Source organism: Puntigrus tetrazona, chromosome 6 (assembly GCF_018831695.1).
Source record: "Puntigrus tetrazona isolate hp1 chromosome 6, ASM1883169v1, whole genome shotgun sequence".
Taxonomy (NCBI): Eukaryota; Metazoa; Chordata; class Actinopteri; order Cypriniformes; family Cyprinidae; genus Puntigrus; species Puntigrus tetrazona.
This window is the reverse complement of record NC_056704.1, coordinates 3246277-3269276: the sequence shown is the minus strand read 5'-3', so window position 1 is coordinate 3269276 and position 23000 is coordinate 3246277. Positions and strand designations below refer to the sequence as shown.

The 23000-nt window shown below is 39.0% G+C and overlaps 1 protein-coding gene across 4 annotated transcripts; it reads right to left on the bottom strand.

Moving 5' to 3' along the window:
- Positions 1-299: 299 nt before the first annotated feature.
- Positions 300-22813, bottom strand: rin2b (Ras and Rab interactor 2b). Of its 4 annotated transcripts, none has more exons than XM_043241488.1 (12): positions 22743-22812; positions 20458-20532; positions 18413-18525; positions 17958-18129; positions 17149-17260; positions 16362-16434; positions 15696-15787; positions 7340-8491; positions 4216-4524; positions 3915-4046; positions 2348-2511; positions 300-2258 (listed from the first exon to the last, which is right to left on the bottom strand). In XM_043241488.1, the coding sequence occupies exons 2-12, from the start codon at positions 20515-20517 to the stop codon at positions 1944-1946; spliced, it is 2694 nt and encodes an 897-aa protein (XP_043097423.1). In that variant the 5' UTR covers positions 20518-20532; positions 22743-22812; the 3' UTR covers positions 300-1943. The 4 variants fall into 4 exon arrangements, with proteins under 4 accessions (XP_043097423.1, XP_043097424.1, XP_043097425.1 ...); XM_043241489.1 differs by having other exon boundaries at positions 18060-18129; XM_043241490.1 differs by lacking the exon at positions 3915-4046 and having other exon boundaries at positions 22743-22813.
- Positions 22814-23000: the final 187 nt, after the last annotated feature.

Below are 23000 nucleotides of genomic sequence, written 5' to 3'. Positions count from 1 at the left end.
TGGTTGATTCTTGAGTCATGGTAAATTATATTGAAGAATATTTTCATAATACAATTAATCACTTAAACATTAAACAAATAACTAATATACATTTTACTATTTTACATTTTACATAATAGATCACTGACACAGTGAATAGGCCACTGACTACAGAACAGCTGATCTTAGTCATATCATTTCAAATTAGGAGTGGTTATTTCTATATTATATTATTATTTATACATATATAAACAATAACAATAAAATTAACCACAAGGAGTAATCACTTATACAGTTTAACGTAAACGTTTTAGACCGCCTGAGATCATAAAAAGAATAAAGACACTCTTTATTTCCTGTAGTGCAAGTAACAACAAAGAGAATAAAGTATGCACATGTACAGTGTTTAAATTATCATCAACAGTAAGAAAACTGGTTAAAATCACATTCTCTGGCTTAAATGCGTTGTACACGTTGCACAGTGTAGGACATTTAGACGTCGACTGAAGTGGAAGACGCAGAGTGTTCCTTTTTCGCAAGAACAAAGTGAGAAAAAAAATCTTCTGCCAATTTAACAGATCGCAAGGTCACACTGACGCATCTCTGTTGTGCTAGAGAAAAATCAAGCACGTGATCAAGCATCATCTCTAAACACCTCAACACTCACTCAACCTGAATGCAATAATAGATTATGTACAGAACTCTATGGCTTGAACAGAGAGACACCTCTATATACACATAACGACGACAGCACAATATAGCTTTCATTGCAGTCCTGGCGGTTTTGGAGACAGATGCTACATTAAATTCATACTGAATCAAAAGAGAAAAAATACTCACAGGTTCAACGCCACATTACTGACAATTCCAAATAAATGCCTGTTGTATTCAAAACATACCAATAAGCACAATTTTACATAATGTAGTATGCACATTTGGGACTTTCTACAATTATAGCACACTACTTCAAAAAGGAAAATAAAAAATATGCTATTGTCAGATAAACTAAACAACTTGTTTAGTACCATAAAATATTGCTAAAAAAGCTACTTGAAAATGTATTATTTTAACCTATGTTTGTGGTCAGTAAGAGTTTTGAGGGTAAATTTTTTTTAAATAGGCTCACCATTGAAAATGTAATTTTTAATGAGAATATTCCAGTCATCATTATCACATGATCCTAAAGAAATCATTCCAATATGTTGATTTGGTGCTCAGTAAAGCTATTTTTTTTGTGCAATTTTCTTTGTCATTGTTGCATTCATTTCTTTCCTTAAAAAACATGACATGAACGTTAGTGTATATATAGCATGCATTTTGCATATTTGAAATCAATATGCATATGTACATATATAGCATTTTCCAACATTACATTACATTATATATATATGGCAGCAATTATCAAGTGCAGTTATTTAACCCATTTACCATGGTTATTGTAAGATATAAACTAATATTGGTATTACTTTACAGTAAGGTCTCGTTTGTCAACATTAGTTAATATATTAACTAAGTGCATTAACAGTGCATTAATTAATGTCAAAAGACACTACTTTTGATCTTAAAAATGTATTAGTAAATGTTGAGATCACCATTTACTAAGATTAATAAATTCTGTAAATATATTCTGTAAATGAGTTCAGATTAGTTTATCTGGTTAATAATGGAACCCTATTGCAAAGCCTTAGCATATAACTGTTCTTACATTTTTAAAGTTTATAAATACAAACCAATATTTGGTCCCAAATAAACTAGTCTTTACTCAATTTAGGTAAAATTTGCAAGCGTGCTACACAAGCCTGTTTTGAAGCTGCTCATATTAATATCCCAAATGTACTTGCGAAGCGCCAAATGAATAATTCTTTTTTTGAGCCACCCTGTCCATGAAACGTTTTCATTTCACAAACTTCATGCACATTCCTTAAAGCCACCCCCTCATTAAACACCTTCCGTCTATTGAGTGTTTAGGAAATGTCCTGCTTTCGAGACAAAGGAGCGGAGCAGTTCATGCTGGGAATCGACTTGTAGACAAAGTAAAAGTGTTGACGCTTTGGTTGACTGTGTAGGTCTGCCTTTATACACTGTGGCTTTGTATCTGCGGCCAACTGCTGGCTGCTGTCGTCCTTGTAGAGAAACAGGCCATAGTTTTCTGGATCAGACACGTGGAATTTGAGCGCACAAAGGTGACACACCTCTTCCGTCGTGGCGTGGGGCCGCACCTGGAGGGTCTTGGCCGTGCAGCCGCTATCTGCCTTTTGCAGAACCACTCGCATGTAGTTCTTCACACAAGCGAACAGATATTACAGAGATTAGGGAATGAAAATACAGTTTGTTTCTATAAAATGCAAACCGTAAAGTGAGGTTTTACCTGGAAGTCGTCTACAGAGGGCAGGTTCTTCTCCAGTGTGCGACGTTGGTGCCACTGGTGGAGCGTGTCACGTGTTGAAGAGCTGAGTGCTCGAGCCGCTTGCTCTTCCTGGAAGTTCTTAATCAGTGACATTGCACCGTAAGCACTAGTGAGGTAATATCCTCCTGTACAGGATCAAGAGAAAGGAGAATATTAATACAGAGAACAAAAACCTAATGAACATCACAAAACCTAAACAAAAAAACCTTTTTAGTACTATAACGTATTGAAAAAAAAACAATGAAAATGCATTATTTTAACCTATTTAGCCTATGTTTGTGGTCAGTAGGTTCTTTAACTGTAATTTATTTTTAAATAGATTTGATAAAGGCACAGTTAATATTATGAAATATTATTGCTGAAAACTTTTTAATTTCATGTATTTTAAAATGTAATTTTTAATGACAATATTCCAGTCTTTATGTTTATTTGGTGCTTATATATATATATATATATATATATATATATATATATATATATATATATATATATATATATATTTATTTATTTTTTTGTCATCGCTAAATAAAGTATTCCTTTCTTTCAAAAAATGTAAAATAAATAAAAAAATTAACACATGAACAGTAGTATACTATATTTGTGTGTACTATAAAGTGCATATTTGAATAATGCATAATTAGTTTGTCTAGTTAATATAATTGAATATATATAATTTAATATGTTTGAATTAATTGTGAATATCCCTTCATGAGTAAAAAACTGCTATTTGTGTGGCATGACATTGACCATGCGTTGTTGAATATTTGAAAAAAGCCACTTGTATTGCTGTGTTTTGGTTAGGATGGTTAGGGTATTGCCTTTTTAACAAATTCTGCTATTAACAACAATCATTTTACAAATTAGTTGCAAACCAATGGGTTTAACAAAAGGCTTTTACCATCATTTAACTTATAACAGGTCTGTTTTATAGGTTTATCAACGAAATGAACAATGTTTTTATTTCCAGAATCTGACTGCTGCACTCTATAAGCAACAACAGACAGAAATGCAATTATATAGGTTTTGGAACAGAACAGGCTAGCTTAAAACGTGCATTTCTCACTGCATAGACAAATCTGAAACTGTCAAAAAGAGAAAATTATGACTATAACGAGGACAGATCATCCTATCTGTCACATTAGATCATCAAGTTTGTTACTTGACTGTGTACATACAATACAATAAATCTTTTCCATGAATGGCTGCTACAGTGTGCTCGGTAAGAAGAGGAGACACACACCCAGGAGGAAATTACTCTGTGGGGAACAGAACTTAGGAAGTTCGTCACACATGGAAAATGCTTGTCCGTTCTGAAACTCCTTCAGACTGGATCATTAACTTTATTAACATTACATTATTGATTCAGTCATCACGAAGCGATAAAGAGAACTGACATGAAATGGTGGACGGGAGAAAATAATAATGCTTTGGTTATGAAGTCGTTCTCAAATAATACATTTTTTGCACCTTTTTAAAAGAATTGTGGTTTATGTAACATCATTACGCCAGTATAAATACGCTAACGCACCTTCTCCATGCAGTAATGGAGGATCTATCAGCTCCATCATATACAGGATCTCAGTGTCCAGCTGAGGCATGTCACACTGGACCAACACGTATGTCAACATGGGCAGGAAATCGTCCGCTCCAAACATCCGCACTGGCACGCACAGAGGACACATTCATTATTCACCTCACACAAACTACCTTCCAGTTATTTAAGGTGCAAATACTTTTGCTTTCAGTTACCGATCTCATACACGCCTAAAACATACACACTTTTAAAGCCTTTAATCACACCCTGGAGACATAACTCCACCTGTACACACCTTCCTGGTCTTGCATAATATTGTAGATGAGTTTGCAGACTTTTAACAGCACCATAATCTTCCTCTCAGGTGAGTACATTTGGCACATGGCTCTGAGTTTTCGGCGGATCCTCTGGATGGCGTGGGCGTCCGGAGGCCGGGCTCCGTTCACCCCCAGCTCGTGAGGCTGTTTGGCCTTTGCCAGAGTTAGATTCTCCTGCAGCCTCTGCCATACTCCACCAGCCTCCTGGAGGTCATGCAGCACCGACTGCAAGCAGCTGTACAGAGATTTCAGCACACACTTATGCATAGCCTTCTCCAACACTGGATCTGTAAAAGGGATGGAGACTTCTGTTAAAGTCGGCATGAAATCAGAATTGACAAGTCTTATTTTTTTATGGAAAGCTGCAGTGTTTATTATGAATAATTCATGCGCCCTTATAATCTTTTAAACAAAAACGTAAACCTACCCTCCCCTTCAAAACGAATAATTTTTTCTTCTGGTCACGAGTGATGGCGCGTTAGCACGCTCTGGCAATGCCTAACTTCCAACAATCGAATCAATTACTGTAAGACGAAATTAAGCCCAGCCCTAGATTTTTTTACATTTCAGAAGCCGTTTCACTCAGATATACATCACACAAAACACTACAATTATAACTAAAAAAATAATTAAATAGTAATAATAATAAAAATAATAATAAAAATGACCCATTTTTAAGGGAAATAACTTTTTTATTGCATTATTTGGCAAAAGTATTGCCTGCACGTAAACTTACAGGTAGCCAACAATCAAAAAATGAGCATGCGGAAAGTTTGTTGCAGAGGACACCATATTCGGTAAGACAAACGCCATGATCATCATGATATTATCTGTAATTTTTTAACGCTAGAACAACACTAATGAAAACACTTTACAAGATCACATTCATATTGAGCATAAAATCTTATTTTTCATTCATACACCAATTCTCATCAATGAAAATGATTACAGCATATTAAAATGATTAGCATATTAATGCATCTTAAAACATTGTATGGCTTTGTGAGACTTGCAATATAGCGCATTAATCAGATGAACTACTTTTATGATACATTGTATGGAAAAGAGCAGCTTAGAGGACCAGTCATATATGTTTAGAACATCATAAACAAGAAATTATGATTTATTTTGCCGGGGAAGGGTGAACTATTCCTTTCTAGCTTTTCTGCTCTGCACTAGTGAAAAACCAAAACACCCTGAATGCTTAAAGAGTGTGCAGCGTCTGCTGAGTTTATGGAAAATCTAGCACAAATGTTACAAGATATATTAGGCCCAAGCTCTTCAAGTCTCACTGTGAAATAAGGCTGAGGGCTTTCTGAGATGCAAAGGGCAAGTCAAATGAAGAGAAAATCAGGCCTCACATCAGTTGTCTGTACACTGTAGAGTTCTTAAGCAAGCAAATAGACACTTTAACAATAACACTTATAATGACACTCTACTCTTCACAGTATACAGAGGACATGAGTTCTAAATATTAGAAACTACAGTCACCTATAGATTACAGATGCACTAATAATGATATGTGCTCACAATTAAAATGGCTAGACATGATGATTTATAGAAAATATTAAATAAACAACCCTAAAAATGCACAAAAATGTTATATACCTACAGAATTCACAAACATACACACATATGATACACAGACATAGTACTCCTACTAACACAAATTTTAAATCTGTTAGGATGTTAAAATCAAACGTATATCATTCTTCTAAAGAACTATTACCATCTAATTCCATCACTAAAGTACTATTTTGTGATAAATGTATTAAATGTATTTGTTCTTCAAGTCAGTATGCTAAGCATTTGAAATATACAAAAGTGTATGAATTAAGAATGCTACTTTTTGTTTATTGGAGTTCATTTATTTCTATATCCTTTATGTACTATCGCTTAACGATAGTATCACAACACAGCTTCAAAGCCATTAACATTACAGTTTAACAAAGAAAGAAAAGTCAGGCCTTTGGAAAACATTAATCATTAATGTGGAAAGACTTAGCCTGTCTTTAATCTAAACCAACAACATTTTAGTCTGGATAAATTACACAAATTTAAGTGCTCTGCTCATGAAGAATTTATACTTTAAACATTTTCTTACTTGCCTTAGGTTTAATTCTTTGTATTTATGCAGAGTTTTAAAATGTTTGCCTTCAAGCTCTCTTTATTGGTCCTAAACCACCAACACAAGAGTTATTTTTAAATGAAGACACAAGACTTGCTTTAAATATCCTTAATATATTAGGAGCTATAAAACATGATTATAGCATATTTTCTTAAAATGTAGTTATTCAATATCTAATTCCCTGTTAAAACGGCTGCTACTCTGTGTGGGGAAATATGCAACTCATTTGACCAAATTAGACCAGTATTTTCAGCATTTCACTGTAATATGATTTTTTTGGCCTTGCGCCTACCTCAATCACTCTCAGAGTATTTTCATACACTTCATAGCAACTGAAGAGAGGACAGCTGAACTTGAAAGGTATTTTAGATATTGGCATGCGGATATAGCGCTTGTGTCCCACTGCTCTGTTGCTCTGTTTTTGCTTTTCCCTATCAACAACTTTTAGCCTGCATTTTCCACTGTAGCTAAAGGAAATATCAGCTCTGTACTGATAAGGCCAGATTATCAGGTAAGTAATCAAATTTAGAATGTATCTGTGGGTTCCTGCACAGACTATGAAAAAGAATTTGAGGATACATATCTTCAAGACAAGGAAGCTAACATTTCAAAATGCAGCAACTAGTAGTATCCAGAAACTAGCAACATGAACAGTGAATAAACCTCTCCCAGCCACAAGTAATCCATGGGTGTCCAATTCTGCTCCTGGAAAGCCACCAGCAGAGTTTACCTCTGTCCCTATTAGACAGACCTAAACCAGACAAATTAAGGTCTTTAGGGTTACTTCAGAAAACTTTCATGCAGTTGTGTTGTAACTAAACACTGCTGGAAAGTGGCCCTCCAGGAACAGGTTTAGATATCCCTGAAAGTAATCCATTCGTAGGTTGACCTCTCAAAATTAACAAAGTTACCCAAAATTAATCTTTTTTTGAGTGGTTCTACAAGGCTCAAAAAGACTCTGGAAATCTACTTACCTATCTGGTCCTCAGGTATGTAAGACTCTATAGGAGGGTTCATCTCCGAGCTCTGTTTGAGGTAAGCCTTCATCTGGGTCATAAACTGCCGGAGCATCTGCAGAAGATCCTGGTCGGACAAGTGGCATTTTTTATTCTCCTGCACAAAGCTCACACAGTCCTGCACAAGGCACCCAAAATAAGAAGATTTATCTTGGGACAACTCAACGATCCGAAGCAAGATGCGTTTTTCAGGAGTAGCCAGTACACTGAAAACACCTCGGACCTTACGGAAGTGTCCTTTTAAAGCTTGCGGGAAAACAAGTGATTTTGGACGAGCCCCCACTAGTTCAACCGACAAAAGTTTCCTTGACATGCGAGAAGCACGAAGCCGAAGATGTAGATTCCTTTCAAGCCCCACACCGTAGTCATCCTCTTCGTCCTCATACTCATCACTGCTGTCATCCGTGGAGAGGCCTTTGCCCACGCTTTGGGATAGTCCCAACGGGAGAGGATGTGGAGGTGAATCCAAAGAGTCTGATGAGGATGTAGACAAGCTCCGGCCACTTGAGCTTCGCCCTTTCTCTTCGGGTCCGGTCCATTGCTGCAGGATGGTACTGCTGGTTGGATTTACTGTTGTATTGGCTTGAGAAAGTGCCCTTGAGATGGTTTCATCATCTAATGCAATGGTGCAGCGGTAGCTGTCGATGTCTGGAGATTGTGAAGGTCGTGGTGGAGGATTGTGTCTCCGACTCGTTCTAGTAATGCCAGCACTCAAAGGCATAGTCCTCGGATCTGAAGGTGAAGTAGGGCTACGAACCAAAATACGAGGAGGAGGTGGTCTTGGTGGAGGAGGGGGACGAGATTTTCCGTTTTCTGCTGTGGGGTCCTTTGCGATCACGGTTTCTGAATTTCCAGTGACATCTTGCTGTGTCTTGAGAAAGACAGGATTGATAAAAGACAAAGCACTGCTGGGACAACTCCTTTCACTTTCTGAAGTATCAGGGAAGGTGCTATTTAGGAGCTTCTCAAAAGTGGTGCAGGTTTGCTCTTCTGTCTGTAAGACATCAGAGCAGCTGCCGTGCAGAGAGATCGGTGGTCTGTCCTGAACCACTGAACTGTCTGGTGCAGAGGTTGTCTCCAGTTGTTTGTTGAGAGAAGATTCCCAGAATGCTGGAATAAAAGAGAGAATCTGATTAATGGTTAACAAAACGCATGCACAGTCAAACGCAAATACAAAAGCAACAAACACACCCACACCAGCTTCTTACCATATATTGCCACACGTTGTCCGCACACATGTGAATTTGAGTGTGTGTGTCTGGCTGTATCTAGTTACAGCCAGGCTAAAGCGTCTGTTCCTCAGGTACACAAAATTTTTCAGAAGAAATTTAGTAAGCTCAGTCACACATTTAAAAAAAACTGATTCACGAACACCATAAAAACACACCCAGCGCAGAGCTGGCCATGGGCTGAGTCATTTATTCAAACAGACAGTGTGTATGACGTAGTTGACTTCACAGAGCACGCCAAACCCCTCCTCTTTCTGCTCCCACTGCTTTCTGTCTCTTGCCCCACCCATTTCAGTTCCTCTTATGTTGCTTTTATGAGCCTCTTTTAAATGAGACTTTGTATTATTGGATCAAACTTGCAATTTTTCTGTGGCAATGTAACGGTTCTGCTTTGAGGATCTAATCCCAGGTCTACTAGACTTAGTGCTCTGTGTAGACAGGCTGAGCTAACTTCCCAACAAATGAATTCAGGTGCAGAGGTAGCAAAAAGCCAGAGTCAAAAAGTCTTCAAAATAAATCAAACTTTACTTGAGGAAAAGTCCAACAAAACATGAATCAGTGACTCCAATAAACAGGGAAAAACAAAGTAGACATGATAGTCAAAAACATAAACTCAAGACAGACTTATCTCACAGTTGACACTGGAAACCAAGGCTCAAGACTGAACAAACAAGCATGGCACAAACTCATTAAATAGTGCTGAACACAGGTGTCACCTATCAGGGCAAACGAAAGGAGCAGTTCAGCAGAAGCCTGGAGAGAGGCGCCACCTGCTGACTAGGAGGTGTATTACAGTCCAGTGGTGAACTCTTACAGGAGTCCTCTAAGAACGGCTCCTGACGTTCTCTTGATGGATTCTTTGAGAACGGTGAAAAACTGAAATAAGCTCAGGGTCCAAAATGTCTCGAGCCGAACCCATGAGCGCTCTTCTGGTCCATAACCCTCCCAGTCGACTCAAATACTGCACTTTTCCACGGACCAGACGAGAATCCACCAGCCTGCGCACTGTATAAGCTGGTTGTCCGTTGATGATACGGGCAGCTGGGGCAGGCCTTTGAGCTGGGGACAGAGAAGAAGAAACAACAGGCTTTAATCGAGAGACATGAAACGTTGGGTGGATCCTCATGGATCTTGGAAGCAGTAGGCGGTAAGACACTGGATTTATCTTCCTGAGGATCTTAAAAGGGCCAATATAACGTGGAGCCAGCAAGTAGATTCCACTCGCAGCGGAAGGTCTCTGTGGACAGCCACACCCTTTGACCTTGACGAAGCATTGGTCCCAGCCTCCGCCTCCGTTTTGATTGTCTCCGCTGTTGTTGAGAAGCTTTCAGCAGAGCTGCCCGTGCCTTCTGCCAGGTCTGTCGACAACGTCGAACCATTTGAGCAGCAGCTGAACACATACTTCAGGCTCCTGTCCAGGGAACAAAAGAGGAGGAAGCCATTCTGGCACTCAAAAGGGGACATGCCTATGGAAGAATGGTAGAGAGTGTTATGTGCAAATTCTGCCCAAATTAATCGAGAGCTCCAAGTGGTCTGATTATCTGCTGCTAAGCATCTCAAAGTCTTCTATTTCCTGATTCACCTCTCTGTCTGCCCATTAGACTGGGATGGAAACCAGATGATAGACTAATGTGTGACCCAATGATGCGGCCAAAAGCCTTCCAGAAACGGGAGGTAAACTGAGAACCTCTATCAGAGACCATGTCCTGGGGAAGCCATGAATCCTAAACACATGCTGCATTAGAAGCTCTGCAGTCTGGCTTGCAGTGGGAAGTTTAGGTAAAGGCAATAGATGACAAGCCTTAGAAAATCTATCCACTACCACCAGAATGGCTGTATTACCTTGAGATTTAGGTAGACCTGTGACAAAGTCCAGAGATATGTGTGACCATGGATGTTTAGGGATAGGAGGGGATGCAGTAGTCCCTGAGGGTGGGTTCTGGGATCCTATTCTGGGCACACACAGTACATGCAGCAACAAAAGTCTTGACATCCTCCTGCAGCTTTGGCCACCAAAACCTCCTTCGGATAAGTTTGCATGTTCTAGTAGCCCCAGGATGGCCAGAAGGGGGAAGCATGTGCCCACTGCAACACATCAGAACGTAGTTGATTAGGTACAAAGAGGCGCCCTGGTGGACCATTACCTGGATCTGGCTGCTGGTTTTGGGCTTTCTTAATGGCTGCCTCCATGCCCCACTGGATAGCTGCTACTATTCTGGTGGTGGGTAAGATGGACTCTGGCTTTGACTCCTCCTCTGGCAGGTCAAATTGTCTCAAAGTGCATCTGGTTTAGAATTCTTGGATCCTGGTCGATAGGAAAGAACAAAATCAAACCGGTTAAAAACAGAGCCCAGCGGGCTTGGCGGGAGTTTAACCTCTTGGCTTCCTAATATAGGTCAGGTTTCTGTGGTCTGTCCAGATAAGGAATGTATGCTTGGCCCTCCAGCCAATGCCTCCACTCCTCTAATGCCACCTTTACTGCCAACAGCTCCCGGTTTCCAATATCGTAATTCCTTTCTGCCGCAGTTAGTCGACGGGATAGATAAGCACAAGGATGAAGCTTGTTGTCAACCCTGGCTCTTTGGGACAACACTGCCCCAACCCCCACATCTGAAGCATCAACCTCCACTACAAAGGGCAACTCGGGATCTGGGAGAGTTAAGATGGGAGCAGACGGAAGAGCCGCTTTCAGCTTATTGAAAGCTTGGTTGGCTTTCCCTGTCCACAAGAATGGTTGGGCAGATTTCTTGGTGAGGGCTGAAAGAGGTTCAGCGACTGAGCTGAAATTCCTAATAAACCTTCTATAAAAGTTGGAAAATCCAAGAAAGCGCTGAACTTGCTTAACAGAACAGGGCTGGGGCCAGTCTTGCACTGCACGCACCTTGCCAGGATCCATCTGGAAACTGCCCTTAGATACGATAAAGCCGAGGAATGGGACTGAGGACACGTGAAAGTCGCTCTTTTCTAGCTTGACAAAGAGGCTGTGTTTCAGTAACTGAGAAAGGACCTGTCTAACATGTTGTACATGTTCTTGATAGTTACATGAAAAGATGAGGATGTCGTCTAGGTAGACAAAAACAAACTTGTTCAGCATATCCCGTAGGACATCATTAATGAATGCCTGGAACACAGCAGGTGCATTTACTAGGCCAAAGGGCATCACCCTGTACTCATAGTGGCCCTGTTGGGGTGTTAAATGCCGTCTTCCACTCATCACCCCTCGAATCCTGACAAGATGGTAAGCATTTCGCAGATCTAATTTAGTAAAAATGGTGGCACCCTGCAGGATCTCAAAAGCAGTCGTCATCAGGGGCAAGGGGTAGCGATTCTTAATAGTGATGCAGGTTAAGGCCCCTGTAGTCGATGCAGGGCCTGAGGTCACCATCTTTCTTTTCAACAAAAAAAAACCCCGCTCCAGCAGGTGAGGTTGAAGGACAAATGAAACCATTGTCCAAGGCTTCCTTGAGGTACTTGTCCATGGCAGTCCTCTCAGGGGCAGAGAGGGAGTAGAGTCTACCTCGTGGTGGGCATGCTCCAGTTACCAGGTCAATGGCACAATCATATGGTCTGTGTGGAGGAAGGGAGGTGGCTCGGGACTTACTGAAAACCTCCCTCAGATCAGCATACTCTAAAGGAACTCGGGATAGCTCAGATGACTCAATGCTAACTTGAGGTAACTCAGGACGAGAATCCAAGGATCTTAAAATTACAGGTAAGGGGAGTCCTTGAAGGTTGGGTAAGTCTTGTTTGAGGATCTCAGGCCCCGTGGAGTGTGTAGACAAAGGCTCTGGGTGTGCCTCAGGCATCTCGGGAGAATGGCAAAAAGGGGGTAGAAACACAACAGTTAGTTCCCAACTTTTAATAGCCCCTTTAGACCAGTCAATGTCTGGGTTATGAGAAGTTAGCCACGGAAATCCAAGAATTAAGGGGAGCCCTGGTGACTGTATCAGATAGAATCTCATTAATTCTTTATGACTGCCAATCTCAAACTGAAGTAATGATGTGCAGTGACTAACCTGTCCTGACCCCAGAGGTCTGCCATCTAGAGCTGTGATCATTAGAGGGTTTTGAAGAAGCATGGATGGAAGGCCCAAGCGCCTGGCAACGTCTAAGTCCAAAAATTTCCAGCTGCCCCAGAGTCGATGAAAGCACCAAGCTGGTGATGCTGGTTATTGTGAAAGATGGTGGCTTGGATTGTAGCTCTTGAGGTCGCAGGATGGGAGAAGATTTTTACTCGCTCCAGTCCCCTTTCCTGGACGAGAACTGGCTTTTTCCGACAATTCTGGGCAGTTGGATCGAAATGGCCAGCTTTGCCGCAGTACAGACAGCGTCGTTCTTTCATCCGCCGATCCTTTCAGTCTGAGTTAATCTGGTTCTACCTAGCTGCATGGGTTCCTCCAACTCATTGGATTTCCAGGTGGTTCAACAGCATTGAAGGGTTCTTGAGGGCGATACACTCTGGTCTCCCGACGTCTTTCATTCCCTTCGCTCCCGAGCCGATGATCTACCCGGATAGACATATCAATGAGAGATTCTAAATCTGGAGCAGGATCTCTAAATGCTAACTCGCCCTAAGCTCGGGAGACAATGCTTGGTAGAACGTGGCCTTCAAAGCTTGCTGATTCCATCCACTCTCTGAAGCTAGTGTGCGAAACTCAATTGCAAACTCTGCCACACTCCTAGTGCCCTGAGAGAGCTGAAGCAAACGATAATCCACATCTCCTGTACTGGCTGGATGGTGAAAACCCTCTTCATCCGCACAAAGCTTTCACAATCAGTGAGTTGATCCTTGGCCCCACAAAGCTGAGGCCCAGTCCAATGCCTTTCCAGTGAGAAGGGTAATGATGTAGGCCACCTTGCTACCCTCCGTGAAGGAAGCTACTAGGTTGTAGTTGAAATATCAGTGTGCACTGTGTGAGGAATCCACGGCACCTTTCTGGATTGCCATCAAATCGTTCTGGTGCTGGCAGTTTGGGTTCTGCTAGGAAACTGCTAGCGCTGCAGCAGGATTAGCCGGAGGCTGCTGGGGTTCTTGACCTGCAGTAGCTGTGTCTTGAGCACTTAGGCGCTGAAGAATCTCTGTAAGAACCTGCTCATGTTGCTGAATGGCTGCAGCTTGTCCTGCTAAGGCCGCCAAAATCCGATCCACATTGGAAGGTGGTGAAGTCTCTCCTCTGCTGTATTCATATTTCTGGTTCAGTCTTGCTGTAACGGTTCTGCTTTGAGTGGGGATCGAACCCAGGTCTACTAGACTTAGTGCTCTGTGTAGACAGGCTGAGCTAACTTCCCAACAAATGAATTCAGGTGCAGAGGTAGCAAAAGCCAGAGTCAAAAGTCTTCAAAAATAAATCAAACTTTACTTGAGGAAAAGTCCAACAAAACATGAATCAGTGACCCAATAAACAGGGAAAAACAAAGTAGACATGATAGTCAAAAACATAAACTCAAGACAGACTTATCTCACAGTTGACACTGGAAACCAAGGCTCAAGACTGAACAAACAAGCATGGCACAAACTCATTAAATAGTGCTGAACACAGGTGTCACCTATCAGGGCAAACGAGAAAGGAGCAGTTCAGCAGAAGCCTGGAGAGAGGCGCCACCTGCTGACTAGGAGGTGTATTACAGTCCAGTGGTGAACTCTTACAGGCAACTTTAGATTGTCTGGGTGTTGCTAAAGTTGTACAATTTTTTGTTTTTAGCTCACTGCTAGCGTTTCAAAAATGCGGAACAAAATTATCACTGTTAAAGAAAAATGGATTTCCTGTGTCTTTTTAGGTAAATATGGATGTGTCTGCTAAATTTCACACACACACACACACACACACACACACACATGCACGCACACACGTTGGTAGTTGTTGTTTATGATACTGTAAAAACTGTATGTGTTATTGCCCTACACAAACCCTACACCTAAACCTATCCCTTACAGGCAACTTTATGCAATTTTACATTTTCAAACTCCATTTAGTGTATTTTTAAGCAATTTGAATTATGGGGACATTGGGATTAAACAAATTTGTGCCCCCATAAAGTACAAAAAACAGCGCCACACATCGGTATTTGTTGTTTACAGGGACTCTCCAAAGGCGTAATGGTTTTTATACTGTACAAACCGTATTGTGCTATTGCCCTATAGCAACCCTACACAGACACACATGCACACCCTCAATGCAGCATAAACAAGTACACACAATGAATATAAAAACTATTTTTAAACCAAGTCAAATGAGCAGATCCCAAAAGTAGATTTTCTTCAGGTTTAGCTCACTTCTGGGTAACAAAAATATGGTTACACACACCCTCATACTATTTCCCTCAGTAACCTCTATGCTCTGATTAGCTCACAGTCTCACACGCTATCTGGAATGTCAGCTGGACTAATAATAACATGGAACTGAATAGTGGGCCAGCATGTCTCAGCTGTGGTGGACGGAGAGATTTTTAAACACATAGTCATGGCAGTATGTCTTCATTTTCTGACTAATAATATTTGACTCTGGTTCAAGATAGTGTGAAGCATGTAAGAAGATACAAAAATATTGCATTACTATTTATTACTTGTACATGCAACCTGCTTGAGTATACTGGAAAAAAAAACTGACATACTTGGCATCATGTCACTTGTGCTTATTTAGGGGAGCACCAAAGGCAGACCTCACATTTTGGTGCAGTCTGAGACAAATAAAATAACAGTTTTACAAATATAAGAAGTGTTAGTTTGTTTTTTATTTAGTGTAAGATCTAATCATTAAAACTGTAGTTTAAAAAATGTAACAGAAAATTTTAAAATTATAGACTATTTTATTGGTATTATTTATTGTTATAGTTTTATTGTTACATTTTCTTTTATTGAAAACGCCCATTATGAATTTCTGATAATATTGAATACTCTTATTGGGTTCCAAATTCCACTTGGCTCCAAAAACAGAGAGAGTGAATAAACCCCTGAATTTGAATGGACATTGGAACACTGCTTTTTTAGTGACATTGATATACCGTAGTAGTATTTTAAATACTTTTTTGATCTTCATTTTAATTTTAGTTCAAGTTTTAGTCATTTTGATGAGCCTAGTCAGTACCTGCTCCTTGCTGTGCCACTTCATGTAGATCTGACAGGGTTGATGCTGACTGGATGGCCTCAGGAAGCTTCAGGGGAAATGGAAGAATGTCTCTAATATGAAACAAAGAAAGTCAGACAGACTATTAGTGCGTGAAAAAGGATCAAAAGTAGACAACGGGAGAAAGACGCATTACAGAAAAGGTAATAATACTGCTGTTACTGGGTGGAAAATTGGTATTGATCAGAGAGAGGCACACTTTCAGTTTCTCTGAGTGGCTTGAAAAACAAACATCACATGGAGAACTGTTGCAAAATTCTGATTTATGAAGGATATGAAATAAATCTTTTGCACTTAGTATCACATATTCATCCTGTTGGTGATAAGGTGATGGACACCATTGGCTCTTATGAGCAGTGAGTTCATTTCTGCACAATCACTCATAGTGTCTTTACTCATGAATCTTGCATACACTGCCTTTTATGCACACTTTAGCATTGCAGTGAAGGTAAAGATGGCAAGAGTGCCATAAAACATTTCATCCATTCAAAATTTAATCAAACTGTTCATACTGGATCATTTTCATATACTTCAAAGAATATGTGAGCGGTTGAGCTAGATGCACAGAGTACACGGTTGTTCAACTTCCTATACCTTAATAAGTATAAGACATTGAAAAACTGTTACCTGCTGATACAATAAAAAGCCACAAGACGAAAGAGGTCAGCAAAACTGATTCCTGAGCCGTCTAGAGAAAATGCTAGGAAAGAAAGAATAAACAACCATCAGTAATCTATAATATCCAAGCATTTTCACAATTTCATCCTTCATAATAGCACTGGGGCATTGAGTGTTGCCCTAAATTCTTAATTTGTTGGGAATTTTCTAAAAATGTTTTTGGAAGTTTCTGAACTGATTCTGAACTTGGCAGGTACAGCGCTCAAAAGCCTTCAGCGCCTTTCAGAACGCATCAATTTCCAAAGCAAGGAAATTCTTAGCTGGACTGCACCCAGGCCAAAACACTAGGGTGTGTCGGATATTTCACATGAAGAACTTCTTGGAATTGCACTGCTGTAAATTCCATGAAATACTGCCAGGCTACTATTGTGACATTTAGCTGCAAATATGCTGGTTCTTTTTTAAACCAAGCCAAAAATCTCATTAACTACCTGTGAAACAAAAAATTCCACATTTTGACACAAAACAGAAAAATATAAAGTGTTGTGAAGAATCCATTTTTGACATCAAAACAATGTGCATGTGAATGTAGTAAAACTGCTCAGTGTCAACAAACAATAAAAAAGAGAGATGTCCAAAAAAAACACCATGAAATCAAAAAGAAACCCCTAGTTATCTTTCACAGCCTAACATCTTGAATTTATGGTAACACAGTTAACGGAGGGAGATATGGCGAGATGTGAGCAGAGCTTCAACAACAGTTATGGCTTAGCATCGTATAAGAGGCCCGACATACTGTACTGGTTCTCCTTTACAGGGATGTGAATGATAGAGGAGTCCGAGGTAGCATCCATGTGGAATGACAGGACCTTCCTTTGCAGGATAGATGATTTCCACACTAAAAACACCTGGGCAGGGAAAAAGAAAAAATTTGTTGCATGTATATGTATTTCTAATGTAGCCAACTTCTTAAAGGGACAGTTCACCCAAAGATGAAAAATCTGGCATCATTCACTCACCCTCATGTCACTCCAAACCCACATCAATTACTTCTTCTGTTGAGCAATAAATAAGGTATTTTGAAGAATGTTGGTAACCAAAAATTAAATGACATGAGGTTGAGTAAAAAATAGAAATATTGATTTATTAAATAATTGGAAAGTTTAAAGAACTGTATGCCCTTGATCAAAACAAAGTAACAAAAATTGTTACTAAGGGAGTGAAAAGAAAAGCATTTTACATCTTGATTGTAATGATAATGTATTCATTTAAATACTCATATTTAGCAGTGTTACACACTGCATGAAAGGTCATTTTCACAAATCCACGATAGGGGCACTTTATATATCATAAGAATAGCGTGAACCCCATTCCAAGCCATCTGGAAGCATACAATATGTTTGTGTTATGTAAATATAATTTTTTTGCTATGTAAATCAGCATCCACTCTGGAAGACAGCAATTTCTCTTTTTGTATTTCGCAAAAGTCCAATGCCGCTGGAACACGATATGAATAAGTGATGACAAAACTAGAATTTCTGTGAACTATTTCTTACAGTTAATCTGTCTGGCGTCTTTGCTTTCACTCTCTCTAACATATTTTACCCCAGCTGGTTGCTGCAGAAGGATGCCAGTGGCCTCTCGCTGGTCGATGGAAAGCAGAAGCCAGATGGGGTGTGTGTGTATCAGTTTGTCCAACACACTCACACTTATGCTTGTACCTTCCCCATCAACCGCAGGATACTGCAGACACACAGGACTCATCTCTCCCTCTATCCTACAGAGAACAAAACACGGCATGGGTGTAGAGGGTTTGTCTTTGTTTTGACAGAAATGTCTTTTATGTCCTTTAAAGGAAGAAAAGCCATTAGTAGACACCGGTGCCCTCTACTGGACCCTACTGTAAAACATACAGAGGTTCCTTGTAAATGTAATGACATATTACAGTACATAAACTAAATAGACGTAAATGCAATGCATGTAGTAAAAATATTAATATTTAGCTTACTGTACAAAGATGGTTTTAATCCATTTTCAACACGTTTGATACTTGTACTCACTCTATGAGCATAGAAACGTCTCTGTCTCTGTCTGGATCTCTGTCATTTTCCTGCACAGCATGAACCATTTGCTGCTCCAACGCTCCCAGTGACAACACAAACGCATCGACGAGCTGCACACGGACAGAAAAATAAAATCGTACACGTCCAAAGCAGAAAACACGTTAGCGAATTAATACAGCAGCCTTTTAAAATTCACTTTGGGAACTTTCCCTTTGCTATCCAAGAGTACAGGTAAGAATAAAATGGAAAGCTGGCAAATAAAAAAAAAAAAAAACAAGCTGAAAGAGGCTTATTTGTGACCAAAACGAGAGCAACGGCTTCAGCCTCTCTGTCATCTATCCACGCAGGAAGCAAGTTCGTCACTTTCCTGTGTTCTTAATCTGTTTTCCCAGACAGGAAATGGGATTTGTCATGGCAACACAACCCAACCATCACATCATTACTGCATGCAAGTAACTGCATGTGATTTTTAAATGGCATTAAATGCCTTTTTTTTTTAAATTTGCAATTGCAAAATGTAATAATTTTGATTTCTTTTTCCATCATATGGTGTAAAAAAAAATGTAATTGCTACTTTTCGAAACTGTGAGTTTATATATGTATTAAAACAATCAAACTCCAAAAAAAAAAAAATATTTACTTTTTAACCAGTAGCTTCCACGCTCCTGTAATGCAAGTCTATGGCATTTTGGGGCATTATTGATTGTCCAGGAGAAAAAAAAGTAAATAGGATCACCTTTTAAAAAGTAAAAGCACATCCTTTTTTCAACAAAGTGCATGATTTGATGACCCTCTATGTTACATACATAAAAAAGGGTCTGCATAGTATAAAAACAGTCTTGTTTGTAAATAAACAGCATTAAGTAACAAAATTATCGAAAGAAAAAAAGACTTCCAGGCTGTTAGTGGCATACTGACCGAAACTACTTGGAAAATGAAGTAATGTTTCCAATATGCCACCATGGCTACTACAAAATATTGACTCCATGTAAATATTTTGAATGACTGTGCCAGCTTCCTTCGCCTTTTAATGCTAATCTGCAATTATGGGCTATCTTGGATTAAATTGCAGGCCATTAAATGTAGATGAAAACAGAATCAAAAGACACAAGTTCTTTGAGACTTATATTGTAACTTATATACCTTACCCGAATTTCATGAAGTACAACATAAACTAGGCAAGATAAACTTTAGATGAGTAAGATGAAGGAAGGAACAGAGAGAGCAATTGTTTAGACTGAATGATAAAATAAAAAAAGCCTGGAGAAGAAGAAGAAGAGATGAAGGACTAATTAAGGGGAGAGAGAGAGAGATGTGCTGCAAAAAAGACACATCTATTATGGAACACTTGAATGGTTCTGTCTGGGCAACAAGCCCTACTGCAGTCACACACACACACACACACACACACACACACACACACACACACACACAGTTTGTGTCCATTGATTTTTACAAGGAACACCAGACAGCCAGTGAATGTACGCAGTGGAACAGAAAATGTTCTGTAGGAGAATGGGGATATTTATACTGATCCAAGTCCAGTCCCCGTCTGAGCACATTGGCTAATGTGAGTCTGTAGCACCATCTGTGTGTCCTGCGCTTATTCAATTGTGACACAAATGTTTTAAGACATAAACTTTTTTAAGCACATGAGCAGCATAGATGAAAAAAACCATTTATAAACTCAAAAATGAATTTGGAACAAAACATACATCAATGTAAAAAAAATAAAATACATCTAACGGAAATAATCTTAATTTACTACAATTCATAAATATGTGTTTAAAATGTCCTGCACTGTGTATGCTATCAACATTTATGATGCTTTGAATCATGCATTTTGTTAAGGATAAGTCTGCTTTTTTTTTTTTTTTTATTTCACTGCCACACAGTAAAACAAAAATACTGTAAAAATGCTGGTAAGTAAATGGTTAATAAAGGCTTTCTCTAACATTATACAACAATCATAAATGATCTCCTTGATTTGTCAGGGTTTCACAAATTTAAGTGCAAATTTATTGCACAAATGATAGTCCTACCTGAAAAAAACTACCACTTCTGTCCATCCGGCTGGCTTGTAAAGACGAGTTCGCTGCCATGCTGCTCTTGTTTTTCTGCAAGTCAAAAAGGCACGAGGATCACTACGTGAAATGACTGTAATACAAAATCCTCTGTTTTCAACATGACTGATGCATCCATGCTGTTGTCTCGCTTAGCATTCAGTCACACTCTGTGCATGTCCACGGCATATTATTATGATTACGGATGAAAGATTTTGTCTGCGAGCCTGAGATTAGAGTCTAGAAGCTGTAATCATTTCCTCAAAGAGACAATTACACACTGACGGCCCTGTCTGCCTGACATCTCTTGAAACTATGTAGTTTCTAAAACGATATTTGTTTAATTAGTGTACACAGAACTGAAGTCACACGCACACGGAGATAGATGCATCATTTTAAACAGATCATTTCCTCAAAACAATATTTGCTGAAACGATTCATAAGAACATATAGTGAGGTTAGCGGTGAGATCAGTTACACAGCTAGGTTACAGCAATGCAACACTGTGTGGTTAGCACAGATACTAGATACTGTACAATTACAGTATAATGAGATGGTACACACTCCAGGTCACCTGCAAAATGGCTTTATTGAACCGACTGGACTCTTACTTACAGATAGGGGAAGTTATCCTATTAATAAAAGCAGCAGGTGTTAAGTCATACCTCTCACTTTCCGAATTGCTGTATCAATGGAGCTTTGTTGCGTTCTTCACTATTGATTCTGTCTTTGGGGACATTTATAGTCAGGCAACAGTGTGAAGTGAAACAGTTTAAAACACAGCTGCAGTCAAACAAAGACTTGTGTGACCAATACATTGAGTTTATTTAAAAAGTGCATGAAATTCTCTCTGTCACATACACAAGCGTACATTCTCTCTGTAACTTCATGGTTTCTTAAACACTAAAAGATTGTACGCTGGTGGACACAATACATTTGGCATTGTTAATGCATTTTAATTTATCAATTACTTTCAAATGATAATCATTTACAAATTAACAATTTATTGCGTTTTTTTATTTATTGGATATATACCATTGGTTTCAAGACTTGACACAAAGGCCTCGAAAAACAATACATAACTTATAAATATATTTCTGCAAATATTTCTTTAAGTACATTACATTTTTATACATCCTAATGGGTTTGAGATTTGACAAAAATGCCTTAAAAATTCAGTGATACAAATGTATAAACAATCAACAGTATGGGTATATATACATTTCTGTATTTCTAAAAACGCACTTAATAATAATAATAAAACAATAACCACAAACCAACACAGAAAAAGGAAGTCTCATTACACGCACACCATTTCACAAACCAGTGACATTTACACAAGAGGAATCTAAACAAGTTCCCATATCCATTGTAAGAACATAATTCTTAGTAACCCAAACCACAAAAAAACACATGCATTCTTCACAGAAGCATTTTTTTTCTGCACATGAGGGTGAACGCTCTACGGCTCCCTACCCTCTTTCATCCTCTTTCTGTGCACAAACACGCATATTTGCCTGTTTTTGTCACTACAGTGCATGGAAGCAATTTGATGTGATATATATTTAAAAATTCCTGACAAAGATGGACCACACTCAGCTGCAAACCAAGCGCATGCTTGCGCCATCACACAAACAAACTAGGACCATTATTGCGCTTTAACTTTGTTGTGGAATCTTTTTGTAACAGTTGAATGTAAAGCAAGCTTGCAAAGATTGCAAAGATTGCATTACCAACACAATGTTCATACAATGCACTGTATTTATTGTGCAATGCTCTTTTCATCAATATAACATATACGCTATTCAATACATAGGTATATATTCATATGCCTGTATAAAAGTCAAATAACACATTTATTTTTTAACTAAATTGTCAACACATGATTTGAAATAGAATACAATTTCATTATTTTAACTAAACATGCCATATATGTTTATGAGTAATTGTAATTAGCAAATATTTCTACAGGTATTTACTTAACACTATTATCATCTGGCATATGCCAAACGTATATCTAATATTTAAAGTAAACGCACAAATGTTCTTAAGCGGGACATCTTTTTCCACCTTTCCGTAAACTATAATATGACGAATAATAATAATAAGTTGCAGTCAGAAGGTCTAAACGCTAGTTCATGATTATTAATGATTGAATACAAACTTAGAAAGAGAACAGCTCACGCTCACTTTCACTTTTAACGCATTTATTAATCTGTTACGCAATACTATTACACGAGAAAATTGATATCGCATAGACCTACCTATGAGTGCTCCTCTCCAGTCTGTATTTCACGCGCTTCTACAGTAAGTACAGTCTGACACGATCACGTGACCGACGCTGCACGTCACTGGTGCTAAAGACATGCAAATAATTTCTTAGAATAACTGCTAAATATGATAAACAAGAACTAAGCTGAAAAGAACAATTAAAGGAGTTAGACCTTCCTTGTTTGATTAATACGCCGACACCGTAGAAAATACAAATTAATATTAAAGTTTTGCATGTTTTCATAATAAAC